At 37.1% G+C, this 14,477-nt stretch overlaps 2 protein-coding genes across 4 annotated transcripts; one reads left to right on the top strand and one right to left on the bottom strand.

Moving 5' to 3' along the window:
* Positions 1 to 362: 362 nt before the first annotated feature.
* Positions 363 to 10,355, top strand: LOC107876357. 3 transcript variants are annotated; one of them, XM_016723300.2, is made up of 6 exons: positions 363 to 740; positions 2,633 to 3,568; positions 3,650 to 3,823; positions 7,386 to 7,528; positions 9,410 to 9,520; positions 9,645 to 10,355. In XM_016723300.2, the coding sequence occupies exons 1-6, from the start codon at positions 621 to 623 to the stop codon at positions 9,724 to 9,726; spliced, it is 1,566 nt and encodes a 521-aa protein (XP_016578786.2). In that variant the 5' UTR covers positions 363 to 620; the 3' UTR covers positions 9,727 to 10,355. The 3 variants fall into 3 exon arrangements, with proteins under 3 accessions (XP_016578786.2, XP_047271137.1, XP_047271136.1); XM_047415181.1 differs by having other exon boundaries at positions 388 to 740; positions 2,673 to 3,568; XM_047415180.1 differs by lacking the exon at positions 363 to 740 and adding an exon at positions 2,100 to 2,248.
* Positions 10,356 to 10,896: 541 nt separating this feature from the next.
* On the bottom strand, positions 10,897 to 14,477 carry LOC107877687. Its single transcript, XM_047415179.1, has 5 exons — positions 13,973 to 14,477; positions 11,863 to 12,627; positions 11,682 to 11,761; positions 11,528 to 11,599; positions 10,897 to 11,345 (listed from the first exon to the last, which is right to left on the bottom strand). Exons 1-5 carry the CDS (start codon positions 14,303 to 14,305, stop codon positions 11,018 to 11,020), a joined length of 1,578 nt encoding a protein of 525 aa, XP_047271135.1. The 5' UTR covers positions 14,306 to 14,477; the 3' UTR covers positions 10,897 to 11,017.

Below are 14,477 nucleotides of genomic sequence, written 5' to 3'. Positions count from 1 at the left end.
CATTACTAATATACTATATTTTATTTTTATAGGCTCTATGAAACAACTCCTAAGAGGTAATATTTTCCAAACTTACTGGTAGTTTATTTCAAAAGTAAGGTTAATTCAAAAAAATAAAACAAGATAATACTCATACAATTTAAGGAATTTGAACTCTACCAAGTCAACATCATAATACTTGGCCCAACATAACAAAAAAATAAAACAAGATAATAATCATACAATTTAAGGAATTTGAACTCTACCAAGTCAACATCATAATACTTGGCCCAACATAACTTTCTAGATTCTCAAATCATAGGTAACATTTCCCACAAAAAGAATTAATTACAACCATCACATTCAATATTAGGTCCTAACCACAAATCAATTTGATAGTAACATATCCTTATCATACAAAAACAAAATCATTATTATTATTTTTCTCCTTTGTACCTCACAAAAACAAAAGAGGGAGAAAATTAAAATGTAAAAACAAAAAATGGATTCTTGATTTTCAAGAACTCCAAAAATGGGAGAGTGACTTTCCAACCTCCCCATTACCAAGAGAAGAAGAAAACCTCCATTTACCCCCCCCCCCCCCCCCAAACACCCCCCCCTTTGTTCTTGGTTGGGTTGAAATGGGTTCTGGGAGTAGCCGTTTGGGGTCAAGGCAACGTAGGACAAATCGAACAAAAAGAAGAACAATTTCATCTATATTTATATGTGGTGCTTCATCATCATCAAATTCAGTTGTTCAGGTAAAAAAATAAGAAAAATAATAATGAAAAGATAACCCCTTTTGATTGTTTTGTTTGGAAATGTATGATGGGATTGCTTTTATTATTATTTTTTTAAAATTGTAATTTCAAGATTTGATTTTTATGCTATGGTTTTTGATGTTTGTATAGGATTGTTATGAATTTTGTGATGTACCCAGAAATTGATTTTGTTATTTATCTATAGCTCTTTGATGTTTTTTTTTTTTTTTAAAATTTTTTTTTTCTCCTCTCTAGGAGTTCCCAGCCATTTTTGCTCCCTTGGTGACTCGAACTCAGAACTTTAGGTTTGGAAGTTGGTGGGTTGCTTACCGTCCGAGCAACTTCCTCTTGTTAGCTCTTTGATGGTTGATTTCATATTTATAAGATTTAGTTGATTTATAAGGCTTATTTTCTAGCATCACATAGCCATGATATTGGAATTAATCAGGGAAGATTAATGTTGCTAAAGGATAACAAGCACAAATGGAAAATGGCTAATGAAATTGCTAGAATTTCTTTTTTGATAATCATGGTGTCGAGGCCAGCTTGTCACATCTCGACTGTTTCCACAGGATACCTGCTGTCTCCCACCAGATACTGGGTTGCTCTATCCACCAAAGCTCTCTGACATCGACAGATAGGAGGAAATCACCTGGTGTTTTAATCTCGTAGTTCTTAATCCACTTTATTGGCCATTAGGATACATCCTTGGGTGCACGCTAGATGTTTCGTGAGATATTATTAAGAGAATTGGTACTGTTAAGTTTTCTCGGTAATCTGTTTGGCTTGTTAGTAAGGATGAGAGTTGAGAAGGTGGCGAGAACTGGAACTTTATTGTATATTTGGTTTCCTTGATGAAGTTTAGATGCACCCATCAGAAACAAGGATATTTAAAGGGTTTTATTTATCTGAACAGTGTAAATTTTATGAATATCTATTTACCTGAGTTTGTCAACATTAACTTATGTTGTTGGCATTGCCACTTCTTTATTTTCATGATTCTATTACGTCAGCGATCTAGGATTGAACTCATGAGTATTGCTGTAGAGAGTTTTTGTTAAGTCGATTTGATTGGTTGCACAAAGTGATCTTCGTTCCTCTTAGATTTTAGGTTGCTAAAGCAGAATTGCTAGCCATAGTCTATGCATTAGTGCACTTCCTTTGGTGCTCGGTATTCTTCGTTCCTCTTAGATTTTAGGTTGCTAAAGCAGAATTGCTAGTCATAGTCTATGCATTAGTGCACTTCCTTTGGTGCTCGGTATTCTTCGTTTCTATCTGTGCTTAACCTCATTTTAAAAGCAAATAAGAAATTTGCACTGATGTGACCATTCCAATTAAGTCGTCTTTCATTGCTACCAGTAGTGTGGATATCATATAGTAGTCATCAAATATGAGAATCAATCTGACAGCCTTCGAGGAATCTCCAGCTGCAGTTATCTAGATTGTGGGAGACTAGAGACTTCAGCGCTGAATTTTCTTATGTCAGTGGGAGGCTCTGTGTCTTATAGGTATGTTTGGGTGAATTTTCTTAAATTTCAGTGTCTACTCTAAGACCGTCAGGAAAATTCTCAGTCTATGTAAAATAGTGGTGTTTTTTGGTTTATTTATCACATGTATTATCTTTCCTATGCTAGAAAATACTAACAAGTTCAGGTTGATTTCTCTTATTTACTGATTATGTCATTCTAGTAATGTGCTTCGTGTTTTTTACCTCTTGAAAGGAGTGTTCTATCAAGCAACGGGCGAATACTTACGGATCTTGTATTTATCATTTTATTTAAAGCACCACAGCCAGTCGCTTAGGCTATGTACTTTTTCTACAAAACTTTTGACATAGGGTAGGTACTTTAGGTGTTTAACTTCAATTATATTTTATATCCGTTACTCTGTAGATGGAAGATGATCCAGCTGAAATGCTGGTGGCTTCTGCAGAACATGTTGACACTGGAAAGCTCCAAAACTCTGGGAAGGATCCTTCACCTGATTTTATTCCCTCACAAGCTGAACGTGGAGCTTCATCTGCAAGCAATCTGGTAAATAGTGAAAAGTCTACATCTGCAGGCGCTTCAACCAATGTTCAGGGAGGTAATCGAAGAGAAAACTCAGCCAAAGACATGGAATTAGTCTCTCAATATAATCCTGGACGTACACTTAGTGAAGCTGCTAGTACATCTCAGGACAACCAATCATTTTCCTATCCACTTTCTTTAAACAAAAGGGCAGATGATGATGTTGCAAATAATGTCCCTCCTACAGTGAATCTAGATGCCTCTCAAGTTTTTGCAGGGTACTCTCATTCTAGCAGTCCAGCTTCTCATGGAAATGGAGAATCTTCATCAAGTGAAGATTTTGTTGTAAACCATACAAATGAAATTCTTATCTTCAATAATTCTGATTCTCTATCAGCTCTTTCGGATTCTTCAGTTACGCCACGTTTAGCGGGAGATGATATGCGTCAGGATACACCGCCTTCAGGTTTCGAATTGTTGGTGTCAGACAGGGAAGACGGTGTAAGAGATGGTAGCGCACTTCATGTTGACATGGCTAATGCCTCTCCCAGTATTTTCCCTAATATTCCTGCTGAAATTAGTAGTCGTGAAGCAAGACGGAATAGTAGAAGACTCTTTTGGGATTCTTTTTCAAGGAGAAGTCCTAGGAGGCGTGCTGATCCCCGTAACTTTCATTTTCCAAATGATAATTCAGACGTTGTAGCATCTCATGACAGGTTACTGCTGAACTTTAGTGATAATTCCCTTCATGAGGAGGCTGGAGGAAATTTTCCATCAAATGGAGGTCGGAATGAACGGCGACGGCATTCCAGATCTGAGGTGATGTGATTTACTTTATTTTTTCTGCAATGGGAAGTTTGATTGCTGCTCCATTAAGTTCTGGTTATTATCTCTTCGCAGATGTGGGAAAGACTCCCCGGTGGTCTTATTGCTAGTGATCATCGAAGTGCCACTTGTCCAACGGGGATTCACACAGATGGCCCATGTTCATGTGAGACAATTTTAATGAGTCGAGAATCTGGCAGTCGTGCAAGTATATCACGAATAGTTATGCTTGCTGAGGCATTGTTTGAGGTAACTTCCCATAATGCAACTTTTTATATGGCTTCTCCACAATGTTTAACAGAGATGGATTCAGGTCATAGTTTATGGGTTCACGGCGACCTGTTAGCTTTTGCGTAGACCCTATATTTATATTAAAAAATACATAATGTGTGTGTGTGTGTAGTTACTATTGTATATTAAGTTGAAGTCGCTAAAGAAACTGTAAAATATGACCTAAATTAGTCATGTGCGAATGACTAATCTTAGAGCGAAAGCAAACTTGGAGCCGAAGTATTTCAACTTGGAGCTAAAGAATAGAAGAGTTTTCTTTTATTCTTTTTAGCATACTTGTGGACCAAAAGCTTGGCTTATAAATATTGGTCTTGTTTCTTCATTTCAGTCATGCCATATTTTGGTAGCAATAGAGAGTACTTTTATGTATCCCATAGAGTTAGTGTTGGGAAACGCGTTGGGTGAACCTCTTTTTGTGAGTGAATTATGTTGTTATACTCTTGGGATATATTTTGGGGATCATTAGAGTTTCGTCTCTACTTTTGTATACTCTCTTTTTTGTGTATTGGTTGTTAAGTAAACTTCCTCCTTTTGGTTGTGGGCATAGGTCATGTTGACCAAACCATGTTAAATCCGTGTGCCTAGTTTATTTTCTCGACTTACCGTTACTGTCCTCCTTGTTATTGTCATTATATTAAATTGTTTGGCTAAATTACGCACTATCTCGGATTTCCAAGCCTCACAGAAACCATAAACTTCAACTCCTAGATCCACCTCTGATGTTTCATTTGTGGAGCAGTTTTGTCCATTAAATATCTCAAGCAGTCCAATGTTGCTCACGGTTTCTGCTAAGTGTTTTATAACTTATTACTGCCACATATGAAAATCTTTTGGTCTGTCCTAAAATTGATAGATCCACCATGTGGTGAAATTTCTGTGAAACTTTGAGATAGGAAGCTATAAACGGTGAAGACACTGTTCTAAGGAGAGAGTTTGTCGGAGTTCTTGGTATCGAACTGGGAGTCTATCGGAAACAACCTCTTTATCTCTCCTCTATCTCACCTCTGAGGTAGTGGTATAGACTGCGTACATTCTACCCTCCCAGACCGCACTATGTGGGAATATACTGGGTATGTTTAGTTTGTCGGAGTTCCCATAGAAGATCAGTGGTGGAAATAGAGAAAGGAAACTCTTTAAGTTTCCACTCTACTTTCCGAAGAGTCAAACAACTGATAGGACCAGCTCAGATATTGCAGATATACTCGCCCCTTTTTTTTTTGGATAACCGTGGTGTCCGGGCCATCTTTCGCATTCCTCGTCTAATTTCATGGGATATTTGCCACCTCCCACCGGCAACAGGTATTAGGTAACTCGCTCCATCAATGCTAGAACAAATGGGAAGACATCACCTAGTGTTGTACTTGTCCTATTTTCGATTTGCTCTTCGTTATTGTTTTTTGTTTTCTTGGATCGGCCAATTTTGGGCCGGTTGGATCTATTTCATTAATCAATAAAATCAGTTGATGAGGCCCAATTTTTTTTTCTGTAAAAAGGAGTGTTTCAGAGACTCATTTGAGGTGCGCTTAAGCCCTGAAGCTCAGGGAAGGGGCTTTAGTGTAGGCAAGGCACTAAGGCGTGTACCTCATTGCCCATGAGGTCTATCTTGATTAGAACGGTACTAAACAATAAATGTGATCGGCGAAAGATATATTAGTAATTGTGAATGAAATCATTATGAATGACATTATCACAACTCACTATGGAAAATGGGTAATATAAATAGTTATGGATAAAATTTTTCTGTTAGAATGACCAAAAGAAGTACAATGTAGAAATGGATCATTGGTAGTTAATCTTTGTGAATGAAGTTGATCCAGCTTAAAAAGCTCAGCCAATATGGAGTACTGTGAACTCATGAGTGATTAAAGTCTTATGAAAGACCATTATGAATAATACAATCTTACGAATAACCATATGTTTGGGTCATTGTTATCATCAGTGTTTGCTTTGTATCTTAAAGTGATGAAGCTATGCGAAGCGATGGGTTGTCGCTTCATGGTTGAAGCCATTCACTTTAGAGAAGTTTGTGCTTCAATGGTGCACAAAGTGATTCCGACTAGTATCGATCTCTTCTTTGAATCTCAACTTTGACGACTTGAGTTAATATCGACAACATGGTATATTAGATGCTGGAATTAGTAATATTTTTGCAGTTTAAGTTTTTTATGATGATGGTATCTGGGTCAGCTTGCTCGGTACATCAGTTGTTTCATCGGATATCTGCTACCTTTTACCAACGCCAGGCTTAGACAAATGGGCAAACATCATCTAATGTTTTTTTCACGTCCTCTGAGATTTGAACCTTAACACCTCATGATTCTTCTCCCACTTCGTTGATACATGACGGCCAAACCCTTGGGTGCAAAAATTAATTTTATGATACTAAATTCGTAGGTGTTTGATCTTTTTTAGTCTCCTGTAATTATGCATTTCACTTCGACGAAGCATGTGCTTTTTTCTCGCTTTTGCCTCACGCCTCATTGGCCTTATTGTTTTTTTGCGTTTTTCTTTTTTTAAAAAGACTAAAAAAGGGCAGCATGGTGCACTAAAGCTCGCACTTTGCGTAGGGTCCGGCGAAGGGCCCGACCACAAGGGTCTGTTGTATGCAGCTTTACCTTGCATTTTTAGCAGAGACCGTTTCCAAGGCTTGAACCTGCGACCTTCTGGTTACATGGCAACAACTTTACCAGTTACTCCAAAGCTCCCCTTCATATGGGGATGCAAGAAGACTGGTTTTGGTAAATGCTGGCATCGCAAGAAGTGCCAACAATCGGCTATTTCTAACAAAGAAATTTACCTTTATTGATATTATTGAGTGCTATAAAGTTTTTGTCTTGTGTATCTTTGTCGATAAGTATAGAGTGTTGTAGAGGTTGAATATACATCTTGCATTCTTGCTTGAACCTTGTCAAAATAAATGTTTGAAGAAAGTACTAAATTGCTTTACGAGCTTTATATAGAGCAATTAACAAAGAAATATGATTAGTGTTATCATATTATTATTGTTACTCACAAGTGCTTACATTGAAAGAAAGAATGTTATTGGCTGTCGGGTTCTTTTATTTGGGCCCAGGTGGTGGACATTTTTAAATTTTGAGCAAGAACTAAAGAATCATTTGAATAATCTGATAATGATCTCTGTAGTGATAAATGTATATCATCGTACATGCCAACCAGGTCTTGGTCCATTGCTCCCTGCAAAACACTGTAAGTCGTTTGTCTATAAAATTTTGGCTCCGTAGACCATGTTGTGATTCTTTAAAAGCTTTCTTTGTAAAGGGTAATGAAGTGGGACAGAGGAAGCTATTTTATGTTAGATAAATATCTGCCTTAGGTCTGATTAATCTGTCGCTATACATAATACTCGGTGCTTGTTATGTAAACCTGTTAAATATCCTTAATTTGCATGGTTTAGAAATACATTTATGTTCTCTTTCTTTGTCAGAATCTGATGTTCTAGCTGTGATTTTCCGTTCATTATTGGAAATCTTCACTGTTTGACTCTAATGACAAATTGCAGGTACTGGATGAAATACATAGGCAACCTATGTCATTGTCCTTATCTGTATTATCACGTCCAGCCCCAGAGTCGGTTGTGGACTCATTCCCAGTGAAGAGTTACTCAAAATCAGAGGAAGTAGATACTGGCAACAATGTTTTACAGTAAGTTTCTCCACCCCTTTGGGTTTTGGTAGGAAAAATGAAGAAATAGGATGATAGCCATCTCCTACTTTATCTGGGACATTTTTTCCTTTGTCATATGAAGAGAAGAATGAGAATTAGGGGATGTTTGGATTAGCTTTTTTTAAGTGACTTATAGCCTTATAGCTAAAAGGCAAAAGTAAGTAGCGACCAACTTTTTTTTTTTTTTTTTGTACTTTTTCAGCCTAAAGTAAAGTGTTTAAAAGCACTTTGTGTCTCTGCCGAAAACTTCCATAAACTAAAAAGTGCTTAAAAGCCAAAAGCACCTAAAAATCAGTCAATCCGAACACCCTCTTAACTTTTTCTCCACGTGAGACTTCCTATATACGAGATCAGTGGAATGTTTGCTGTTTGCTCTATTTGGTTTTTCTCCCTATTTTGTTTTAAGTAGTCCTTTGCCATTAGGAACTACTCCCACCGGATCACTTCACTTGTCGTCCTTATTAAATATAGATGGTCCAAAATAGTTGTTGTTTTGGAAAATCAAGATATACTTGAGTCCATTCTTCCCATTTTGCCCCTATTAATAAATATTCTTGGAAGTAATAAACATTGACTAATTAGCATAGAAAGTCTAAGTGAAGAATACATACATACTCCAATATTGTTATTGCTTAGATTAGCTCTACAACAACAACAACAAATCCAGTGTATTCCCACATAGTGAGGTTTGGGGAGGGTAAGATGTACGCAGTCCATACCTCTACCTCTAAAGAAGTAGAAAGGCTGTTTCCGATAGACCCCCGGCTCGAGACACGGAATACTACACAAATACATAGTAAAACATGGAACAAGATGGCATAACATAAATACGACACCCACAAGTAATAAAAAACAGAGAAAAGTAAACAGATTCGTAATAAAGCATGAAACAAGGTATCATAACAAGAATAATACCCCCACCAAGTAATTCCCTACACTAGCGACCCAAACTGACCCTAGCCTTCTGCCCTAATTAGACTAGCTCTCTTTTTATTTATTAAAGAAAGTTTAAAGAGAGAATATTTATTGAAGAGAGGTAACATTTTAAATAATATAGGTAATAAATAAGGGTATGATAGTCAAAACACAGTTTCGTGAGGGGTCGTGCAAACCAAAAACGTGACTAGTCAATGGTCCGGAGGAGTACTTCGCTGATCTGCTCTTGACAAGACACTTCCTTTATCATGGTTTTTAGTGTCACCTTGATGCTTTTGAGTTAGGTAATGCGGAGAAATGAAAAACGACATGTGCTGCATTGTTCTTGTAAAAGGAGGAGGATTAATGTCATTTTGTACAGAAAATGTTTTGTTACTGGTGGACTATTTGTTCATTTTTCAGTATGTTTACCTGTAAAAACTAATCATATTATGCCCCCATCCCATTTTTAATGGACCCTTTTGGCTTTTTAGAGATGAAAATTCATAAGTTTGGGTTCATTATTCATCGAGTTTGGTAGAAAGTGTTTTGAATAACACTTTGCAATGACAAAAAATTTGGAGAAATTGGTTGAGAAGATATCACATCAATAATAGCGTATTATAAATTCATATACCCGATTGGTTAAGAGGAATTCCTTTTTATTTTAAAGGGGTCAAAGTTTTGGGACGAACATCCATTATGAAAAAACATTTCTCTGGATGAACTAATTAAAATAGTAGGTGAATGAAAATGAGTTTGAAGAATGCATTATGTGTAGATGAGTTAAAACCAGTTACGATGTGCGATAATAAGTTAATGACTTCAAGCAGTACATGTGCTTTTGTTCTCATTTTCTGGAAACTGTTGTGATGTAGTTTTGTTGTACTTTTGTATGAAAAATTAGTCACCGCTCTTTGATGGTTCAAGTTTCATCATTTGTAGGTGTCATATATGCTTGTCCGAGTATGAGGAAGAAGATAAAATACGGGTTCTGCCTTGTCACCATGAATTTCATTTATTATGTGTGGATAAATGGCTCAAAGAGATACACGGGTAACACAAAATTGCACCTAACTCTTAATTTATATATTCTTGTACATTAGTTATGTTCTCTCACCCCGGCGGAGAGAGTGGTACTAAAGGAGACCTTTTATTTACTAACATTGTGTCTTCACAGTGTATGTCCGCTTTGCAGAGGAGATGTCCGAAATGGTTTTGTTGACGGTTCAGTTTCTAACTCAGCAGCAGCCCCTCTTTGAGATATCAAAGTATATAGTGGGGAATAATGGAGGGGAAGAGGGAAAAAGGAACGCCACGCTGAAACGTGGCTCCATAATTTGTTGTTATTTGGTAAATATAGCGACGGGCTGATGAAAAGGAAACAAGAAATTTTGCTATTTATACACTATCCAACGACTTCTGAAGCGATACAGAAGGCTCTTCTTAACAGCTCGGAAGGGTTGTATCACCTATCAGAGCACGTTGAACACATACGGATCTGATCGTGGCTAACTTCAGTTCCCGACTTTTCTTCCTTTGCCTTCCCCTTATTCTCAACACGACGTGAGAGAACAAGGGCCCTCTTCCTTTTTCTCATTTCCAATGTTGCCCCCATGCAATTTTGTGGAGAGCTTTGTACAGATGTATATGGCAGCTTTCTCTCCGCAATGCACCTTTGTTGTTGTTGTTGTTGTTGTTGTTAAGAAGGCACAAATTTCAATGTTCATTGAAAGAAAATTACAAAAATGCAGATGCCACTGTACTTGGTGGAGGATTTAGGGAAATCGGTGAATTTTTCATATGGATTCTCATTAATGGATAGAGATATGTCTGTATTAGGGAAAGTTCTATATCTATAATATAATGTTATAGAGACTTTCATAGCCAAGATCTGGCTTATTCTGCCTGCATTCATTGCTTTTATTGTTTGATCATCTTCAGATCCGTGCTAAGGTCATTCTGGCAATCAATTTTTTCACATTATGGCTCACAACACTTTTTAATTGATGTCAAGGTTAAACAAGGTTACATATATCTTGACCCAAAAAAAAGGTTACCTATATGTCAAATATTTAAAGTTCTCACTTATCACATATGAATATACTATTTTTTGATGTAAAAACTTATGCTATTTTGGGTTTTCTTAAGGTCACAAGAGTCCCGAGGGGATTCAACAGTTTATATAAAAAAAAAATGATATCTTTTTACCGTGTTCACGTTTTACAATTTTTCGGCCGAGGAGAACCAGTCGAACCCCCTTGACTGCGTTAGCTCTTCCACTGAATCTAAGCAGCCCACTTGATGGAGACTAAAAATGCTCAGTTTGTCAAACTTAAAGGATCAAAGCTGCTTTTTAAGAGACAATTTTAAAAACCATAATAAAAATGGAAACCATCCAAAGATGATTTTTACATTATGTTAAACACATCTTTAAGGTTAAAAAAAAAGAATAATATACTATCTCTTGTAGAGCCAACAAAGAACATAGTCCACAAACTAAAGAAAGCTGATTAGCTCTCAGCTTTCTTTCACATCACCAAATGAACTTTCTTAAACATCAAAGAAAGGATTATATTTGAGTCCCTTATCAATGCTACTATTAACATATGATGGTTTCAAAGGGGTGAACTTTTTGTCTTGTTTAAAATGGAATGTATGATGATGATGATGATGATCTTGTTGTGGAGCAAAAAGATTTGGATGACAATTTTCATCTTCATAGTCATCATCAAATGTTGTCCATCTCTTTGAGTTTTTCTTCTCCTCCTCCTTGGTAATATTACCTTTTAAGTTCCCTCCTCCCATTTCTCCAACATGGTTCTTGAATTCCTTCCTTACCACATCCAAAACTACGTCTCCATATCGATCACACCATTTTCTGAAAAAATCATCAAAGAAGAAAGTAACAGAACAATTAATCACTACTGATCTTGCCTATGTTGCTCGGGCTCTTCAAAAATTTCACGACTATCTGTCGGATCCTTCAAAGCTAGTGCATTTTTAAAGAGACTACATGTTACACAACTTTTGAAATAGTTAAAAGAGTACAAGTATGCTTACTTAGGGAAGAACTTTTTCAGATCAGCCTTGTCAACTGGAAGCCTAGTTGAAATTGCTTCAATTTGATCATCTCTGATGTATGATAAATAGCACTATTAGTAAAAATCAGATCTATTTAAACAAGTCTAGACATAAGAACTAAATCCAATCTTACGTTAACTCAACGCTTGCATTTTTGGCACCAAGTTCTGTTTGAATTCTTGATAGCTCTTTCTTGATACTGTCTCCTAAAACCTGAAAATGTGCAACAAAATAACACAATTGCAGATCCGGATCATGGAGAAGTTTTTAGAATCTACTTTTCTTTATATAAATGGATGTGTATGAAATGATACCTTATCGACAAAGAAATCCGAGGGGGCACCATTAGGATGCAGCTTTCTTTTGATCTGCTTAGTGTCTGGACCTTCTCCAACAGGTTCAGCAACTAGCTGGCCTAAGTAAGTTCCACGGTCCGATTTCTCATCAAGTGACAGTGGAGCTGTTTCATCCTCGGAATCATTCTTCTTCCACTTCTTGAATCCATCAAATCCCCACTGTTTCTTCCCTCCTGATTTCGACTTCCCTTCAGATTCAGGTTCACCGCGATGTTGATCATCAACGCCAAACAGTCCTTTAAAAGGTTTCTTTTGCTTCTTCACTTTCATTGGTTCATTAGGCAAGCTCTCCACCATCAAAATAGACTTAGTTTCACCATCCTTTTCCCTCAAATGAGTGTTCCAGAAAGGATTCTCTGTCGACACTCCTAACTCATTTCTTTCGGACAAAGAACAATTTTCGCTTACTGGATTAAGTATGCCTCTTTCTTTCTTGGATGATGCAAAGCCAAAAACTGAAGCTGCCCCTTTGATTTGCTTCAAAGCTGAAGTTTGCTTTTGCTTATCTTTTGAGCTCGAAATCGAATTCTCTTTGCCAAGATTGGACTTTTCATCCTTCAAATCTATAACAGACCATTCATCATCTGTGGTGTCTTCTTTCTTTGATCCAACAATTACATGTTTTGCCTCAATTTCAGCTCCTTGAACTGCTAGCCTTTGAAATAATGGCCTCTTTGATGAATGATACTCTTCCTCTGATATACATTTTGCATAAAACAACTCCTGCAAGAAGAAACACCATATAAAAATTTATGTTCTACAGAAAAAATCAAGAATCCATAACAATAACATAGCATAATCCCACCAAGTGGGGTCCGGTGAGGGCAGAGTGTACACACATCTTACCCCTACCTTTGGAGGTTAGAGAGGTTGTTTCCATTAGACCCTCACAGCTCTCGGAAAAAACAGTCCAAAGCAGTACAGAAAAAGAAATGACGGAAAAGGAGAAACCATGGCAAAATACTATAGATAATGTGACAAATCATCATGAACTGTAATTTCAACAAGTTATACACAATAATCAAAGTACCAAACACAATAGAAATAGTGACCAAACACAAATGACAAGAAACTGCAAGGGCAATACTATGATTTATAGTACAGCAGGATAAATCACAAAAACTTGTAAAATTTGAAACAACCAAAAGAAAAGAAAAACCCCAACTCCAACAACAAACAACAACATACCATTATATTCCCACCAAGTGGGGTCTAGGGAGGGTAAGTGTACGCGACACCACTACCTCAGAGGTGAGATAGAGAGGCTATTTCCGATACACCTCCGACTCAAGATAAAACGCAATCTAGAAAAGGAATAGTAAAAGGACAAGATACAATAGAAATTACGACACCTAATAATACCATAGACATGATTCACCAAGTAATACAACCAAGATACAACATTCTGAACTAATACTAGTACTATCACGCTACTAACACGGATAACAAAGTCCTTCAACCTACTAACACTGACGCACTCGTTCCTACTATCCTTTTGCCCTAATTCGCCTCCTCCACACCTTCCTATCTAGGATCATGTCCTCATCAAGCTGAAGCTACCCCAACTCCCACCCAATAGCTGAAAAAAATTAGGTCAATTGTCATCTTAAATCAAGATATAAAATGTCAACACTCACCCCACCACCACCACCACCACCAACAACAACAACATACCCAGTGAAGCACCATAACTGGGCTTCAACCTACTAGCACTGACGCAGTCGTTCTTACCATCCTTCTGCTGTAATTCGCCTCCTCCATACCTTCCTATCTAGGATCATGTCCTCATCAAGCTGAAGCTGCCCCAACTCCCAATAGCTGAAAAATTTTAGGTCAATTTTCATCCTAAATCATGATATAGGTCAATACTCACTCCACCACCACCACCAACATACCGAGTGAAATCCCACAACTTGGCTCTGGGGGAAGGTAGAGTGTTCGCATACCATACATTGGTGGTGGTGGGAGGGGGGGGGGGGGGGGCTCGGCTCAACCGCAGTCACTCCATCAAATGACACAAATTTCAAGAATTACCAAACTTTTGTTTTTTAAAAAAAGGAGAATTCACCTGCAAGAAGATCAACTTATCCCTTAAGATAGATGAATGTTCATAATCAGCAGGAGACGCGATGAGCGTATCAAGAAGATGTGATCTAAAACCAGAAACTTCAGATTCAGCCAAGATTCCTTCTTTACAAAGACCCATCAAGTTTAAAATCTGATGAAATGATTCTTGTTGCCATTTAAGGTTGTCGGATTGTTGCTTCGACAACCTCTGCTCAGCAGCTGCAATCGCCGGTATACGCTTTTTCTTGAAAGGAAATGGAAGAATTGTTTTGCAAAGTGAAGTAATTGAGTCATGAAGTGAACTATAGTATGTTGGTGTGTATGAATAAACCATTCTTGATATAATTCAAAAATGAAGTACTCTTTTTTTTTTTTTTTTGCAGTAAGATTATTTTTTTTGATTTGAGAATTTTAAGCTATGATTTTTTTGTATATGAATGAGAGAATTTTGTTGTGTTTTTGATGATGGTGAAAGGCTTTTTGTTGGAAGTTTTTTTTTTTCCAAA

The sequence above is a fragment of the Capsicum annuum genome, chromosome 7, assembly GCF_002878395.1.
Source record: "Capsicum annuum cultivar UCD-10X-F1 chromosome 7, UCD10Xv1.1, whole genome shotgun sequence".
In the NCBI taxonomy this organism is placed as follows: domain Eukaryota; kingdom Viridiplantae; phylum Streptophyta; class Magnoliopsida; order Solanales; family Solanaceae; genus Capsicum; species Capsicum annuum.
Note: the sequence above shows the minus strand (reverse complement) of the source record. Positions and strands in the feature narration are given on the sequence as shown.

What these genes read in the sequence shown, in the direction of transcription:
- LOC107876357 (XM_016723300.2), top strand. Translation starts at nt 621, where the DNA reads ATGGGTTCTGGGAGTAGCCGTTTGGGGTCAAGGCAACGTAGGACAAAT. An exon ending in CATCAAATTCAGTTGTTCAG is followed by an intron (nt 741 to 2,632) that starts GTAAAAAAATAA and finishes GTTACTCTGTAG; the next exon opens with ATGGAAGATGATCCAGCTGA. An exon ending in ACTGGCAACAATGTTTTACA is followed by an intron (nt 7,529 to 9,409) that starts GTAAGTTTCTCC and finishes CATCATTTGTAG; the next exon opens with GTGTCATATATGCTTGTCCG.
- LOC107877687 (XM_047415179.1), bottom strand. Translation starts at nt 14,305, where the DNA reads ATGGTTTATTCATACACACCAACATACTATAGTTCACTTCATGACTCA. An exon ending in AATGCAAGCGTTGAGTTAAC is followed by an intron (nt 11,600 to 11,681) that starts GTAAGATTGGAT and finishes ATCATACATCAG; the next exon opens with AGATGATCAAATTGAAGCAA. An exon ending in CTGAAAAAGTTCTTCCCTAA is followed by an intron (nt 11,346 to 11,527) that starts GTAAGCATACTT and finishes TGATTTTTTCAG; the next exon opens with AAAATGGTGTGATCGATATG.